At 33.9% G+C, this 18,400-nt stretch overlaps 1 protein-coding gene across 2 annotated transcripts in view; it reads left to right on the top strand.

Moving 5' to 3' along the window:
* The window catches only part of lrp1ab (low density lipoprotein receptor-related protein 1Ab), a 223,510-nt gene that overhangs the window by 178,963 nt on the left and 26,147 nt on the right, over nt 1-18,400 (top strand). For both annotated transcript variants that reach the window (XM_087307138.1, XM_087307137.1), the window contains exons 53-68: nt 565-687; nt 801-941; nt 4,094-4,281; nt 4,378-4,561; nt 5,392-5,477; nt 5,565-5,684; nt 6,014-6,201; nt 8,178-8,383; nt 11,245-11,433; nt 11,512-11,660; nt 15,021-15,114; nt 15,197-15,313; nt 15,403-15,522; nt 15,617-15,739; nt 16,139-16,264; nt 17,934-18,050. In XM_087307138.1, coding sequence (XP_087163264.1) covers nt 565-687; nt 801-941; nt 4,094-4,281; nt 4,378-4,561; nt 5,392-5,477; nt 5,565-5,684; nt 6,014-6,201; nt 8,178-8,383; nt 11,245-11,433; nt 11,512-11,660; nt 15,021-15,114; nt 15,197-15,313; nt 15,403-15,522; nt 15,617-15,739; nt 16,139-16,264; nt 17,934-18,050 — 2,271 coding nt within the window. The remainder of the gene's footprint in view (nt 1-564; nt 688-800; nt 942-4,093; nt 4,282-4,377; nt 4,562-5,391; nt 5,478-5,564; nt 5,685-6,013; nt 6,202-8,177; nt 8,384-11,244; nt 11,434-11,511; nt 11,661-15,020; nt 15,115-15,196; nt 15,314-15,402; nt 15,523-15,616; nt 15,740-16,138; nt 16,265-17,933; nt 18,051-18,400) is intronic.

The raw sequence follows: 18,400 nt of genomic DNA, 5'->3' as shown, positions 1-18,400 counted from the left end.
AATTTTGTCTGGAAAAACTGAAAACAAAATGAACTAAAATTGAACTAAATTCAAAAAGTAGTTTTACAAGTAATGTAATGTGTATTTATATAGCGCGTTTATCATATATGGCCATAAAGCGCTTCAAAATTATGAGGGCGGCCTCTCCACACCACCACTAGTGTGCAGCATCCACTTGGATAATGCAACGGAAGCCACAGGACAACGGCGCCAGTGTGCTCACCACACACCAGCTCTAGGTGGAGTGGAGAAACAGCAATAGAGTCAATTCAGTGGATAGGGATGATTAGGAGACCATAAGGGCCGATGGAGGGAAATTGGCCAGGACACCGGGATTACACCCTAACTCTTTTACGAGAAGTGCCATGGGATTTTTTAATGACCACAGAGAATCAGGACCTCTGTTAAACGTCTCTTCTGAAAGATAGCGCTCACTGACAGTATAGTGTCCCCTTCATTTTACTGCACCAGACCATCAGCTTAGTGTGTCGCAGACTTAACATTCTATGTTTCCTTTGCAAATTCTTTAGTACATTTTTGCTAATCTTTGTTTTCTCTCCCAAGTGTTTAACAAGACCTGTGATGACACTGAGTTCCAGTGTCAGAATTCTCAGTGTATTCCCAAAAACTTCATGTGTGATCATGACATTGACTGTCGCGATGGCTCTGACGAGTCGCCAGAGTGTGGTAAGCATGTGGTGTAGACTTGGTGCTTTTTAAAATTATTATTGGTCATGTTTACTGTACCAGCAAAGTGATCGCAGAGTGTGTCAAATGTTGTCTATTCTTTTACAATGTAGAATATCCTACCTGTGGGCCAAATGATTTCCACTGTGCAAATGGCCAGTGCCTGAAGCAGAAAAACTGGGCATGTGATGGAGAGTTTGACTGTAGAGACCAATCAGACGAAGCACCCAAAAACTTGCAATGCACAGACACAGGTAATGTAGGAATACTTTTAGGATGAAGGGAGGGAAATGGTTTAATTTCAAATTAAAAGGTATAGTTCATCCAAAAATTAAAATTTGCTCATTATTTACTCACCCTAAAGTGGATATAAAGCTTCATGAGTTTCTTTCTTCTGTTGAACACAAAATAATATATTTTGAAAAAAAAGCTGAAAACTTGTAATCAATGACTTCCATAGTATTTGTATATTATGTAAGTCAATGGTTACCGGTTTTCAGCTTTTTCCAAAATATATTTCCAAAAACATATGTGTTTAACAGATGAAAGAAAGTCAAACAGGTTTTGAACGAGACAAAGATGACTAAATAATGACAGAATGTTTATGTTTAGGGTGGACTGTGCCTTTAAGAATTCAGCATCTTCCTTGATTTTCAGTCACTACAAAATAAAACATTTATTACTCTGACAAATTCTGACAACGTGACAATAATTTGTAAAATTTGGAAGATAAATAAATATTACAATTTTACTTAAACCTAAAATATTTCAATATTCAACAATAAAAATAGATACTTGCTTTTTAAAAACACATGCAGTGCTAATCCCTCTTCTGTTGCTCTTTCTACACCCTTTGTCATAACACAATCTTGCCTTTGAATGCAAACGTGTGAAATTGGAAATCACAGGGTTATATATCACAGTTCTACGTCTAACAATAAAAAGCTGTGGTAATAAATGGCTCTTGTGGGTTCTGGAAGTGTGCCTGGTGTGTAATGTAGTGTGATAAAGCAGCTTAATGCTGTTCAATTCATTGCTTCATTTGAGTCACAACTTCCTGCTGCAGTATTAATTCTGGATCGTTGACTGAATGGGGAGTGATTTTATCGATATCTGGTTACGGCTGACCTCTTACAACACAAATTGAACTTTATAAATCTATTGCATTTACAAAACTTCCAAAAGTACAATGGTACATGAATAGCATAATCTTTTACTACCATGGTATTTATCAAAAATGCTAGATTACCACCAAATAGATTAAAAAAATAAACACTCTATAAATGGCAAATGATTCATGATCGATTGATGTATTACAGGGTGTATATATGTAATTTTTGACACATGACATAGACTGATAAAACTTTTCATTTTTCTTTTAAAAACAGATTTTAACACCATATCATACAGTGTTTCTTCTTTCAGACAGATTCAGATGTTAAGTCAGACTGTAAAATAACCACCTTTCATTAACTTTGAAACATTAAAGGCCATTTTAATGATAACTATAAAAATAGTGATTAAAATCGAGTTCTAAATATTGTTCTGAATATAAAACAAAATAGTCCAGAACACCACTACATTTGAAATCAGAATTATTAAACCGCCTTTGAATTTTTGTTATGTTTTTAAATGTTTCCCAAATAATGTTTAGCAAAGCAAGGAAATTTTCACAGTATGTCTGATAATATTATTTCTTCTGGAGAAAGTATTTTACCATTTTAAGGTCAAAATTATTAGCCCCTTTAAGCTTTTTTTGATTGACTGTCTACAGAACAAACCATCATTATACAATAACTTACCTAATTACCCTAACCTGCCTAGTTAGCCTAATTAACCTAGTTACGCCTTTAAATGTCACTTTAAGCTGTATAGAAGTGTCTTGAAAAATATCTAGTCAAATATTATTTACTGTCATCATGGCAAAGATAAAATAAATCAGTTATTAAAACTATTATGTTTAGAAATGTGTGGAAAAATCATCTCTCTTTTAAACAGAAATTAGGGAAAAAAATAAACAGGGGCTAATAATTCTGACTTTAACTGTATAACAGTAAAGATAATGTTAAGAAATTATATCATTGAGATCGCTTTCAGAACATCTTTTTTCTCAGCTGATAAACAATAAAACAGTATCAGCTGATCAGAATCCATTAAAATATAAACGGCTTAAAAAGCTGCAGATGACATTATGAAGAATCTGCTTAATGTTAAGCCCTCTTTTCAAAGACTATTTAAAGGTAATGTCTATCTAGAAAATGGTTATACTATGACAAAAGAATGCTAAAAATACATGGAAGTCATGTAAGCCAGTCTAGCAAATTATTATAAAAATAAAAGAAACTTGGGTATCCAGTTTTTGTGTTTCTTCCCTTTCTCCCTGATTAATTTTTATTAGATTAATCTAGTTTTAAATAGTAGCAAATCTGCTTAATGCTATATGAAAAGCGTAAATTAAAAGTAAACTGATTTTTATCGTTTGTCAGTGTGGATGGAATTATATTTATCATCATATTTAAAGTTATTGCGCTTGGTGTGACGGGGCTTAAAACTCTAGTATTCACCAAAATAGTAGGTCATCAAATATCATGAATTTTCCCATCTTCAGCCTAACTGTAGTTGTGATACAAAATTGATTTTACACCAAAACTGAGAATCAGTTTTTCTAATTATTAAAAAATTCTGCGACTGGCTTTTTCTTTGATATGTATTTTTTTTTTTTTTTGTGGTAACAAGACTCGCTTCACCAATTTTCTGCATGTTTCTAAACTACTCTAATAGCGTGTATAATATTGGCCTTATATAGTTAAACTGGACAGATTGCTTTTTTCACCATCTAATATTAAAAACCTCATATTGCTTACTCACTGCAGTTGAGTGTCAAATAAATATTTTTGTGTCTTGGACCCGCTTTATTCATAGCACCTTTGCTTCTTCCGAACTCTCTCTCCAAGTGCTGTTAAAGGTCCCGTGAAGTGCTTTGAAATGTGCAATTTTATTCAATGTTTGACGTCATCTCAGCTGAAACATGAAGAGAGGGTGGGACATAGTGTAGCTCCTCCCCTTTCCTGGAGGGCCACAGACCTGCACAGGTCAGTTCCATTCCTGCTTTCACACACTTACCTGAAGGTTTCAAACAAGCCTGAGGACTCAATTGGTTTGATCAGACTGTGCAGGGCTGCGGCCCTACAGGAACTGCCTTTGACACCTGTAATTTAGACAAACTACAAGCTTTATATGTTTATATCAGTTCTATATCTGCTAAATGCGAATTTTCTCACTGTTTTTGGAGCACACTAGCAAAAAAGCTAACAATACTGATGCTAACATCTAAAAAAAATGTATTTTATAAAAGCTTTCATTTTTATTGAGAATGATTTATTTATACTTGTTCTGTTTTTTTTAGAGAGCCGCTGTAATGACACTGCATTCCTGTGCTCCAGTGGCAAGTGTGTGAATGAGACATTGCTGTGCGACAATAATAATGACTGCGGTGACGGCTCTGATGAAAACAACTGCTTCGTCAACGAATGTCTGAATAGTAAGCTTAGTGGCTGCTCACAGCTCTGTGAAGATCTGAAGATCGGCTTCAAGGTATGTGCTTAGTTTTCTTTATCTACACTACACATAATAATAAAATGAATCAATTTACAGTACAGACGTGACGTGCCTCTCATCTGCCCTCTACAGTGCCGGTGTAATGCAGGTTTCCGCCTTAAACAAGATGGGAAGACGTGTGTGGATCTGGACGAGTGCTCCACTGTGTACCCTTGCTCTCAGCGTTGCATTAACACTCATGGTAGCTTCCACTGCCTCTGTGTTGATGGCTTTGTCCCACGTCCTGATGACCACACTAGCTGCAAGTCCACTGCTGGTGAGACTCTTTCATTCTGGGATTTATAGCTTAATTATAAAGCTTTGGAAATGTGCTGTTTTTTTTTTCTCAGAGTAAAAATGGAAATGTTAGATTTTTACATCCTATTAAGTTAAAATACGATGTAGATGAGAATTGCATTAACTTAGTAGAATTCAAAGAAATTGTTGCCAATATGAATATGTATAAAAATGTAAATTCTGTTTGGAAATGTATTTAAATTTTCAAAATCCTAACCCTATAGGTATTAAACCAGGGGTCGCAGGCTCTTTATTATTGTTACAATACATTTTTATTTATATTGCTACAATACATTTTTATAATAATAACTTATATTGTGAAATTAAAGGTCCTGTTAAGTGCTTTGAAATATGCATTTTTGGTTCGATGTTGGATATAATCTCAACTAAAAAACGTAGAGAGAGCTCCTCCCCTTTTAAAAAAAGCAGCCAATAGCGTTTGTTTCATCACTGCTCTATCAGTGCATCAAATGAAAGGCAAATGAGAAGCATCTTGCAGGGGGCGGAGCATGTCAGATACTAGAGAGCATTTGATTGGTTATGATTTAATGAGAAACTTAAGTATGAGGTGACGTGAAAAACCTTTGATCCATTTAGGTGAAAGTTACAAACTGCAAGCTTCACATGTTTATATCGGTTTTACAACTTCTAAACACAAATTTTGTGTACACTAGCTTATAAATATCCTTGAAGACTACTATAGTGATACTAACATGTAAATAATGTTATTTTAATCTCATTGGACCTTTATATTTAGTATTCTCCTTTCAAAGTCTGCTTGTACTATAAAAAAAGATTCTTCAATTATAGAGGAGGAACCTTTCCTCATCTTTGCGAACCGTTACTACCTGAGAAAACTCAACCTGGATGGTTCAAACTACACGCTGATTAAACAGGTGAGCTGGCCATCATTATAAAAGGCCAATTAGATGATTTGTACTGTACTGTTGCTGAATTGTCACTGATTGTGTACGTGTTAACAGGGACTCAATAATGCAGTGGCTCTGGACTATCATTACGCAGAACAGATGATCTACTGGACAGACGTGACCACACAAGGCAGCATGATCCGGCGCATGCACATCAACGGCAGTAACGTGCAGGTGTGTGTGCTTCCAGAGCCTGTGTGTTGATTATTCACACATGTTACCCTCTATTACAGTTTGGCTTTTTGCAAATTTGAAAAAAATTGTGACTCTGTGATTGGCTGTTTCGCTAATGGACTAGTGGAGCTGCTCATCAATGGAGTTGGTGTTTTGGTTTTCAGCAGACATTTAAATGACACTGAACTGAACTAAGATGTGACCACTCAACTGAAGCAGTTTTAATTTTCTAGAACTTTATCAATGCTAAGCTGCTTTGACGCAATCTACATCGTAAAAAGCGCTATGGAAATGAAGATGAATTGAAAAAAAATGGCATTGTTATACAGGTGCTGCACAGAACCTCTCTGAGTAACCCTGACGGTCTGGCGGTGGATTGGGTGGGAGGAAACCTGTATTGGTGTGATAAAGGCAGAGACACTATTGAGGTGTCCAAGCTGAACGGAGCTTACAGAAGTGTGCTGGTCAACAGTGGCCTGCGGGAACCTAGAGCTGTGGCTGTGGATGTGAGAAATGGGTAAGAGTCTTTAAAAAAGAAAATCCTCTTGTGTCATTGGATTTACCTGAATATTTTTTATTTTTTTATTTTTTATTTTTTTGATAGAACTTCACAAAATAAATGTTTGGTTTCCTAGACGTTTTAGCTGCTACATTTAGATTTATTCTGGATGGGCGTTTGTTTTTTCATGGTCTCTTCAGAAGTCGAACCATCATCTAAGAGAAATATGATATGGTGTCATTGAAAGGTGACACAATAAAACAAACAGCCTCACTGTTTAAAGTGGCATATTTCTATAAATTTAAACAGTGTTGGAAAAATTTGGCATGATTTAGTGTCAAAGTTCAGCGAAATATGGTGGTTTATGATGTAAATGATCAAATAATTTGCCATTAATAGCATATCAATAATTTTTATTTAAATCATCCAAATCAATTTGTTGAATCAGAAGATACTTTACAAATTGTTTGAATTTTTGAAACAATTCTTATTGTAATTAATTTTAAATAAGTGAACATGCTAAATTTAATCATTTTATTTATTTATACATGTATTTATAACATTTTAATTTAATAAAAATATAAAAAAATTATTTTACATTTTATTTAATTTTTGTAATTTTTTGTCTAGATTTATCATATTTTCTACTGTGATATTTTATCATATTTTTTATCATTGATCACAACATTTTGAAATGACATTAAGAGCAATAAAAATAACAGTAAAGCATCCGTGTTCATGTCACTTTTTATCATTAAGACTTAAAAATTGTAAAATTGGCTGCAAACTTTTAAAAATATTATAAACTTGTATTTTACTTCATCTCATTCACAAGAATTAAAAATTAGCAGTCTTCACAAAGCAGTCTTTTCAGTCATATACAAATTATATATATATATATATATATATATATATATATATATATATATATATATATATATATATATATATATATATATATATATATACATACACACACAGGACTTGACATTAACTTTTTTGATCACCAGCCACTATGGCCAGTAAATTTCCAACATTACTAGACACTCGCCATTTTCACTATCCACACTTTTCTTATTGGGAAAATGTATTTTATATGCATAAATTTGACTTTGACATGCTAAATGACTTTATTTAGATGTTGTGTTTTGTCCACATGCCTCTAATTGTGTATTAGCTTGCTCAGTGTGCATGAGCAAATGGGTTGTTGCAATGCAATCAGTTTATTTCACATGACTTTTCAGGGCTCAAAATTAATTTTTTACCAAATTTATCTCTAACCACACCAAATAAGTATTTCTCAGGCACAATTTTTTAATGTGTCAAAACAAGAAATTTTTTTTATAGGTGCACTTTTTAATTCAACAAAACTTTTTTTTCAGGATGATCACTCACAGGGTTAATATAGGCCTGTTCATAATCTGTTTAAAGAATAATTAAAATGAAAGCAGTGACCGCTGCTGCTTACAAAAGAATATGTGTATTTTTTGCTCTTGAAAGCAGTAGGACTGTCGGTGCACGATCATCGCTGTTTGTCCAGTCTATTTCAAAGGAAACCGATTGCACCAGTTGCGCTTCCTCTAGGCACGGTTGCACGCACAAGTAAACGGGAGCGTGCACGCTTTTTAATAGTCGCGCGCATCACATCACATCACCTGTGTGCCCAAGTGATTATCCTCTCGTTCTGTATTTACCTTTTTTGATGTTTTGCTCACGCGAACGCAGTTATTTTTGTTAGTCATGCTGCTTTTAAGATTACATTTGCACGAATATAGGGCCATGCTTATTGTCGAACCCTAATTTTAAGGAAACTATAATTTAAAAATTATTTCTGACCAGCCAAAGTGGCTAGTGGAAGTGTCTGTCTAACCCGCCAGAGCTGAAATCTATCCGCATTTGGCGGGTGTAATGTAAAGCCCTGTTTATATATACAAATATATATATATAATTTTCACATCTAATGAGCTAATCTGACGGTGTTTTATTATTTTCAGATATCTGTACTGGTCAGACTGGGGTGACGTGCCTCATATTGGCCGCATTGGCATGGACGGCACTGACCGTCAAATCATCATTCAAGATAAGATCACATGGCCTAATGGTCTGACGCTTGACTTTATTAATGACCGCATCTACTGGGCAGACGCTCGTGAAGACTACATCGCTTTCGCCAGTCTGGACGGGTCCAACAGACACACTGGTGAGAGCAAACACACGCACAACCATTTATAAATGAGGCAATTTGTCAGCCAATTACTTCAGAAAAGTGACACATGCTTCATGTAGCCAATAGATGACATTACAGATGCACTGAATTGTGTAATACTACAGTCGCCTATTGTTTTTGTGGAGGAGCTTTATTTCATGATGAATACCTCATATAAAGAAAGCTTATGCAAGAGCACATTTGTGCCAGATTCACTTTGTACGGTGTCCACTGGGACTTAAAAAGTCTTAAAATGTCTTAAGTTTCAAAAGCTACATTTTAGTTTTTAAAAGTCTCAAATTTATTTGAAAAATTGTGTTTTACGTCATAAATCATTTTACACCGGTCTTATTTGTGCTTTTCCCAAAAAAAAAGCTATACTCAATTGGGCTACAAATCATCCAATAACCAATTAAACCTTATTTTTGTTTATAGTTTTTTTTTATTGCAAAAAGATACAATTCACAAAGCTGTCAGACATTTTACAGCAAACTCCAAAAATTAAATTCCTTAATCAAGAAAAAACCCAAAAACAACTCCACAATAATACCAGGCCATTAGGAAAAAAAACCCTGGATAAGTCTAAAATTTCATTTTTAATGGTCCTAAAAGGGTCTTAAAAGGTCTTAAATTTGATTTGATGAATTTTTATTTATTTTTTATTGCTTTATAACACAATTACAATAAAGCAAAATTCGAATAACAACTATCATCTACATTTATAGAACAGAGCACAAATAATAAAGTCAATAAAATAGTAATACAAAAAGATACACTTAAACCATAGAATATACACACAAACACAACAGAAAGAAAGAAAGAAAGAAAGAAAGAAAGAAAGAAAGAAAGAAAGAAAGAAAGAAAGAAAGAAAGAAAGAAAGAAAGAAAGAAAGAAAGAAAGAAAGAAAGAAAGAAAGAAAGAAAGAAAGAAAGAAAGAAAGAAAGAAAGAAAGAAAGAAAGAAAGAAAGAGACATTTACACCGGGTCTTCTATTAATTAAAATTTTTTCCATAAACTAAACAGTCTTCTTCCACATTTTGATTGTATCAACTTTAAAGATTTACAGTATATCCAAAATTCCTTTTGAAAAACTAAAAATAGTGGTTTTGTTTTAAGGCACTTGCATTTATGAATATAATATTTCCCTTAAAATTAGAATATTGTTCAATACAAATTGAATATTAACATCTTTCCCTAATAAACCAAAGAAAGATTTGATGAAACCTGCAGAAATCCTGCTTTGAGACCTCAGGGTTTTTTATGCTGCTAAAATAAATTGGTGGCATATTATAAAAAAAAAAGATTTTTTTTTATCACAAATGTATTAATATTTGTAAACTAAGGTTTTTTTTTTTTTTTTTTTTTTGCTAAATAATTGTAGTTGTTTTTATTAACTCTCTCAGGGAAATAGCTTATATTACATACATGGTTTTAAAATGAATGATTAAGAAAAAAATTTTTTGTTCCATGTAGTTTAAAATTTAAGTCTTTCATGTTTGACACAATTCAAAAATATATGTTATAAAAAATAAATCTTTGTTTGAACTCATTTGTAAGTCATTCTTCATTTTCAAGATTATGAAAGAAAAGCAATTACTTTCAGCTTTCAAAGCCCAATAAAATGTGATTTGTAATATTAAGTCCCACCCTGTTTTGGGTGTAATTAGTTACGAAGGAACTAGTTGCTGTAATAAAATTACTGTTTAGCTGAAAATTTTAAGTAAAGGGGTTCTTTTTTTATTTTTAGATAAATTATTCACAATTACTTAAAATGTACTCGACATAAATCAGGGTGTCTGCAGGGTCTTAAAAAGTCCTAAAAGTCTTAAATTTCAAAAACTCAATTTTAGGTCTTAAAAAGTCTAAAATTTACTGAAATGTTGTCTTGTAGGTCTTAAATCATTTTAAAACATGTCTTAATTTTCCTCTCTTCATATAAAACTACCTATTCGATCCAAAACACATCCAATCAACAACAACACATCTCAATAAACCTTTTAGCAAAACTACTCATAGCTTATATTATAACTGTAGTCCGTTGTTTGAACATTTAGTTTTTAAAGAAAAATTAAGATAAAAATGTATGTATACAACTAGGGTCTGCTTGTTTTGACAAATTATTTTAAATATGTGGCTTAGAAATGACTACTTAACTGTAGGTTTTTTTTTTTTTTGCTGGGGCATTAAATAAAATCCTTAGCGTCTAGCCGTATACATGTCTGCAATGTCAGTCTCCATGGTCTTAAAAAGGTCTTTAAAAGATTTTTAAAAATTTGAATCAGTGAAACCTGCAGAAACCATGTGAATGCTGTACATACATTCAACGGTTCAATACAAATCAATTCAGAGAAGCAGAGTAATGTATATTTTGCAGAATAATTATATTTTTTAACTAAAGAAGAACATTCATTATTTATCAAGACAATTGCACACCCTTTAGAAAGAAAAGATTGAGAAATTAGTTCATGGCGATTCATATCTGTTAGTCAGATTTTTGCGTAATAACTCAATATTTCAACTAAAGGCTTTATTTGTCTGACAATGGCACGCGCTTGAGAAACAATTAAATGTTTTAGTAATGTATGTCAGTATATGAAGTATAATGTAATTCATTTTAAATGTTTTTAGTTTTCATATGTATGTGTATTTTATCAATTTAAATACACATCAACTCACATTAAGGTTTAATAAGTCTATAAAATACTTTACCAAGTAAATTACTTAATCAGTAAATAATTATTTTTCAAACAGAATATCTAGAAAAACAATTTAAATACAGTTTTAATGATGTAATTAAGTGCTTTTTTTTGAAGTTTTTTCTTTAATTAATGCAAGTCTTGTTGTCTTCCGCCCAGTTCTGAACCATGACATCCCTCACATCTTCGCCATGACTCTGTTTGAGGAGTTCATCTACTGGACCGACTGGGAAACCAAGTCCATTAACAGAGCTCATAAAACCCTGGGCACCAACAAGACTCTGTTGATCAGTACCCTACATCGTCCCATGGACATCCACATCTTCCACCCATCCAGACAGCCTGAGGGTGAGGAGAGAGACACCTGTAGTGGAAACTCAAATCTTTTTTCTGATGATTTTTAAGTGTTTTTCTCCTGTGTTTCAGTGTCTGGTCACCCGTGTCAGGAGGACAACGGCGGCTGCAGTAACCTGTGTCTGCTCTCTCCTGGAGGGGGATATAAGTGTGCCTGTCCCACCAACTTCTATCTGGCTGCTGATGGAAAACAGTGCCTGTCCAACTGTACTGCCAGCCAGGTGTGTGTGTGAGGGCTGGATTGGCACAAATAAGGCCACATTTTTACTACAAAATTGATAGATAATACATTGTTTTCTTGCATTTTACATTATACCTTATTGTTTTTCAATAACACTTTACAATAAGGTTGCATAAAGTAATCTTAATTTCTAATAGGAATGAGCAATGCTTTTAGTACAATATTTTATCATCTTTGAATGTTAGTTAATAAAAATAAAGTTGCTCATTGTTATTTCATGATAAAAGGAACCTGTTATGCAAAAATCCCTTTTATAAGGGGTTTTAACATGGTTGTGAGGCAACGTTGTGTAAATACAGCCAGCCTCTAATGGTCAAAATGAATTAATTATATTTTTGTATAATCATTCTTCTTTAAAAAAAAGTATTTAGACATTCTTCCTTTGTATGCATATCATTAGAAAGGGAAAGCTCCGCCCATTAGTGACGATCTATTCCTTATTACCATCAACAGCCCTGAGTGAGAAGCACTTTTAAAAAATTATAAATATATTTATATATGCTGTAAGTATTGAAATGTTATTGTTGAGCTTACGTTTTTTTCTTAATTTTTTTCTTTTCTTATTAACAGTTTAGCTTATTCAAATCTAAACTTAATTTTTTTATTAAACTAAAATATTTTAAGTACAGTCAAGATTATTTATTTCTACATTATGTAAATCATGCACTGCAATCCATTTATTTTGGTGGAAAGAGTACTGTATATCATACTTGGGTGAAAATACTATTACTTGCCAAAAAATGTCGTGCAAGTAGAGTAAAGTATCTGTTGTAAATATTACTCAAAGTATGAGTAAAAAGTAGCCCTTTTAAAAGTACTTAAAAGAGTAGTGAGTATTACACTGTAAAAAGCTGATGCATTTCTGTGTTATTTGTGGTTGTGTGTAAATGTAACATTCTGTAGTGCATTTAGTTATTGCCTAGCAAGCACAAAACGTCATAAGACATTAATATTAGGTTGGATTTAGGTTGTGATAGACAAAATTCAATGTCTAGCCAGCGTCTGAGGACAACATTATTTTGATGTTCGATAACAACGTTAACCCTGTGATGCACTACATGGGTCTAAAGTGACACGTCTAAGTTTATTTATTCTATATCTATTGTATAGCTTGTGCATCAAAGGGTTAAATGACGTTGATGTTTGGTTGATTTTAGGTTGGGTTAAAAAGTGACCAAAATCCAATGTTGAGCCAACATCTTAAACCAACATCATATTGACGTCAAATACTGACATTTATTCGTAATTTATTATTTTGGCAACCAAAATCTAACACATGATAGATGTCATCGTGGTAACTTCCACACAACGTCAAGCTGTGTTATCATTAGGGGCCCTATCATACACCCGGCGCAATGTGGCGCAAGGTGCGGCGCAATAGTCTTTTGGTAGTTTCAGCTTGGCGCAAGAGTCGTTTTGAGGCGTTGCGCTACGCTGTTTAAATAGCAAATGCATTAGCGCTCATGTGTGCCCATAGGCGTTCTGGTCTAAAAAGGAAGGCGTTCTGAGGCGCACTGCAGGCGCGTTGCTATTTTGAAAAACTACAATAGATTTTTCATTAGACCAAAACAAACCCGGTCTAAACTCCGGCGCAGAGTTGCGCCTCGCTTACGCACGGCTTAATACGCACAAGAGAGCAATAGGCAAATATCTTTACATATGAAAAAAATTTAATATTAAGGATATATATATAGGATATAATAAGAGTAGATATTGGATATAAATATAAAGGATTAAAATATTACAAAACATATTATTTTCTAGCCTACATAAATATGAAAAATCACTGCTTTTATGTCTTCATCTCGGGAGGCTTTTTCAGTTCATTCATAACATTTTGCTTTTGTATAATGTTATTATTATTAGCAGTATTATTTATTATATCCATATGTATATTTGTTTTATTAAAAACAAGCTTAGATTTGTCCACCTGTCAGGTTTTAGACCATATGGGGCACAGCATGTGTTTTAGGATATAACTCAGGTTTTTGAGCACATTTTGTTATTATTATTCTTTTATTCGTTTGCTGAAAATTAGAACTGAATTTAGAAATAGTTTTAAAACGAATATTTGCGCTTAACAAACAAAATTATTTATTTATAGACTAATTGATGTCTGTGCTTAAAGGTTTCCCTATCCAAGAGTGAATGTGAAAGTACATCCATTATCTCTCATTCTCACGCAGTAGATGCTCTGTTTAACAGTTTTCTGTTAAAAAACTATTAACTGTTTGCTAGTAAAAGGCTCATTTTTTACACTTAGACTTACTTTGCATCCTGTAAATAGCGAATGCGCTCTTGGCACGACGCAGCTGGCTCTTAAAGGGAATGGGAGATGAGACTCTAATTGGTTTATTCTCAAAACACACCTGTAACTCATTAAGAAAATAAACTCAACCCTTTTAGACCATGCGCCACTGCGCAAAGCAGATTTTCCCATCCTTAAATGAGCAAAAACGCGTTCTGATACGCCCTGAAAGCGTTTGCACCCTGTGTTTTGCGCTCTGCGCATGGACCGTCAAAATAGAGCCCTAGACAATAATATTTGGTTGATTTCAGGTTGGACATTGACGTCAACCTGATGTTTGGTTCTGACGTCAACACGATTTTAATTTCCAAACAAAATGCAACGTCTGTCTGACGTCATGTTGACTTCTTGTGCCTGCTGGGTGTTTGAGGTCATTTTAGTCATCATACAGTAAACATCCGTCATCCAATCATCAGTAACATGCTTCTAAACAGTCTCTGGGTCAATGTGTGTAAAGATTTTGGACACACTTCATCTACTTGGACACTTTTAATGCTTACAAACAGTTGCAATTATAAATCGGCCATGTCTTGAGGTAGTTCATTATGATGCAATTTACCTTCTATATGCGATTTGATTGGACGAGAATCACAAGACTGATTCTAATCCCCATAGACAGGAAATAATAAAGTAGTGACTGCAGGCTGAAGGAAAGTAGTGGAGTAAAAGTACTAATACTGCACTAAAAATGTACTCAAGGGAAAGTAAAAGTAAACATTAACTACTTAGTAAATTAAAAGTTCTAAAAAAAAAACTACTCAATTACAGTAGTTTGGGTATTTTACACTACTGCTTTTGGCTGCTTTTAATGAAAAAAAAAACTAAATACATGGATCTGCAAACTTGTGTTAAAGTTATTAGAGAAAGTGCCAACAGGCTTAATAAATACATTTAAATATTGGGTTTTACTTGAAAATGAAAGTCTTAAATGTCCAGGAATATATATTTATGTGGAATATGACCTGCATATGTTCTTGTCAGTGATCACTCCTCTGACTGTCTGTTTCTCTATCTCTCCTTTTCTGACCATAGTTTGTCTGTAAGAATGATAAGTGCATTCCCTTCTGGTGGAAGTGTGATACTGAGGATGACTGTGGAGATCGCTCAGACGAGCCAGCTGATTGTCGTAAGTGTATTTTCCGTAAATAATAAAAGAGAGAAAGTTTCAGACAAACACACCATCCTCATGCTCGTGTTCTTGTGTCCAGCTGAATTTAAATGCAGACCAGGTCAGTTCCAGTGCGGCACGGGTCTTTGCACAAACCCTGCTTACATCTGTGACGGAGACAATGACTGTCAAGACAACTCTGATGAGGCCAACTGTGGTATGATTACCAGCCTGTTGAGTGGAACTAAATGTATTAACTTACTTGATTCCGTTTGCTATATGAATACCCTCTCTTTTGTCATTCAGACATCCATGTTTGCCTGCCCAGCCAATTCAAGTGTTCACATCCTAGTCGCTGTATTCCTGGAATCCTGCGCTGTAACGGACAGAACAACTGCGGTCAGGGAGAAGATGAGAAGGACTGTCGTAAGTCTGCTTATTGGTTAAACTTGATTGTTATGAGTTTCACCAGTGTTTTCCAATGTGCTGATTGGCTGAGTGTTTCTGTGATCTCTTTTAGCGGAGGTGACCTGCGCTCCTAACCAGTTCCAGTGTGCCATCACCAAACGCTGTATACCCCGAGTCTGGGTGTGCGATAGAGACTACGACTGTGTGGATGAGTCTGATGAACCAGCCAACTGCAGTAAGTCCCACATACTGTAGTTCCACTTAAAATAGTTTTGACATTTAGGGCATAACACTTTAATTTCTGTTTGTTTTTTGTCTCCATATTTAATTCTTTTTACTTTTCTGAAAATATAAAGGATTGTTGTGAAGTGCAGGAAGCTAATTTCCTTTTGTTTCAGACAGCTGATAGTTTGAATTATACTCTAAAATGTTGCTTATATCCTTATTTGCTTTTATTTTTGTTATTGTTTTTAACAATGCAATTTTGTCACAGTGTGACTTTTTTCCAGGAAATATTATATATAGCATAATAAGCAAACATTTGAGCATGTTAAATGATTCCTAGAGGAAAAACCAAATCAGTATAACATGCACATAACAGCTGTTTCTGTTTTTTTTTCTTTTCTTTTTACAGCTCAGATGAAGTGTGGTGTAGATGAGTTCCGCTGTAAAGACTCAGGCCGCTGTATCCCGTCTCGCTGGACATGTGATGGAGAGGACGACTGCGGCGACGCCTCTGATGAACCCAAAGAGGAGTGCGGTATGACTGACTTTTTCTTTATTCCTTTCATTTATGCCTTTTTATTAATTCTACATTTATCCATTTTCCTCTTTCTCATTAAAATATTTTATTATTTTTTTAATGTATTGTTATTCAATTAATAATAATAAATATTTAATATGTAATCAGTGTTATGTGTACTTATTTTGAAAGTATCTAGTTACTTTAATTAGATTACTTTTCCAATGAAAAAGCAAATTAAGGGTTTATTTTTAATTTTAAGGTTATTTAATTGCAGTTACTTATAATGTATTAACTACTGCAAATAAATTAATCACTTCTGTATGAAATAACTCACTTTAAAACAGTGTAATGGGATATTTTGTTGTTTTTAGTTCGATATTTAGCATAATAACTCAATGGAGGTTAGATTAATCTGACTATTGCACTTGCTTAATGGTGCAATATGTAAGTTTGACACCCAGTTGTTGAACTAGGACTTGCATTTCTGGATCAAACAGCCAAATTGCTCATCACTGCAAATCCATCACGTAGCGTGTTGTTAGGACACGGGGTTAAAATATAACCTGCTCACCTAATGTTTACGTTAGTAATATTTATAATTTTTGCTAATAAATAACCTTATGTGGAACTCTGAATCTGCGTCTAATTTCGGAGTCTGCTACTGTCCACTGGAGGTCACATTTCAGTCACGGGTGCATGCTTCGAGAGTCGTTCTAAATGAATGAATGAAATACGCGATTTTCCAACAAGGCAACCCAGGGTGCTGAAATATAATTGTATAAACTGCCATTGGGTGGGTTTAAAGAACCAAAACAAAGACAGCAGCACAGAACGCCCATTTTAAAAAGCAGAATATTGACTTCAGCATTGTTTTTCAGATAAACAAGAATGTTCACCTGGCACGTTTCTTAAATATTTGCAAACATATTATGGTATTTTTATGCTTCAGAAGAGTCAAAAACGTACATACAGCACCTTTAAAGTGAAAAATAAAAATGTGCTTACTATTTAATCCACTCAAGTGGTTCCAAACCTTTGAGTTTCTTTCTTTGGTTACACACAAAGAAAGCTGAAAACCTGTAACCATTGACTTCCATCGTATTTGCTTTTCCTTCTATGGAAGTCAATGGTTACAGGTTTCCAACAGTCTTCAAAATATCTTCACTTGTGTTCAACAGAAGAGAAAAACTCAAGTAAAGGGTGAGTAAATGGTGACAGAATTATTATTTTTTTGTGAACAAGCCATTTAAGAAATTGTAATATATTCTATTTATGAAATATGGTGTCATTATACTGGATGTTTTTTTTTGTTTTGATACATAATGTTTTTAAAAAATTTATGTGAGTTTTTAAAATAAAACTAAGAATCTGGTTTGATTCAAATTTAAAGAATTAAAATAATCTTTATTGTGTATGCATTGAGAATTATATATTTTTAAATAGTATTGGGTGAACTAATTAAATTACTTTTCAGGAAAAGTAATTAGAAACGTAACTTCAATACAATTGTAATGATGTAAATAGTAATTAATTACTTTTTTGAAGTAACTTAACCCAACACTGTGTGTAATGATAAAAATACAGAAGTCATTTATGTTTGATCCTCTTTAGTATGTTTTATTTTATAATTAGTAAACTGTTTATTTAGATAAAACTGATTAATCATTTGTTTTTCTTATGGCAGATGAGAGAACATGTGAGCCTTACCAGTTCCGCTGTAAGAACAACCGCTGTGTGCCGGGCCGCTGGCAGTGTGATTATGATAATGACTGTGGCGATAACTCAGATGAGGAGAAGTGTGGTACGTATCTCAACAGACAGACTGACTTTAGCATTCCTGCTCACCTTAATGCACCTGAGACTGCATGTACCACTACTGTACACGCACAACGCTGAATCTAGCAGCTTCCTAATATTTGTGCCCGTTACATTTGTCTGTGGGAGGCATTGTGGGTATTTTGTCCGGTGTCATAGCTCACCCATGTTGCTCACTGCTGCATCTCACTTCATGTTGTCTCTATTCTTCATTTCACACTGACCCATTGGCTTGACTCAGAGGTAGGTCTCCAACCCCTTCAAACCTCTCCTCTCTTCTCCTCATTTCCCCATGCTTTCATTTGTGTTTTTGACAGAAGTGGCACAGCTTCTGCC

This window comes from Danio rerio, chromosome 23 (genome assembly GCF_052040795.2).
Source record: "Danio rerio strain M-AB ecotype USA chromosome 23, GRCz13ab, whole genome shotgun sequence".
NCBI lineage: Eukaryota > Metazoa > Chordata > Actinopteri > Cypriniformes > Danionidae > Danio > Danio rerio.
This window is presented reverse-complemented; position numbering and strand designations above follow the sequence as displayed.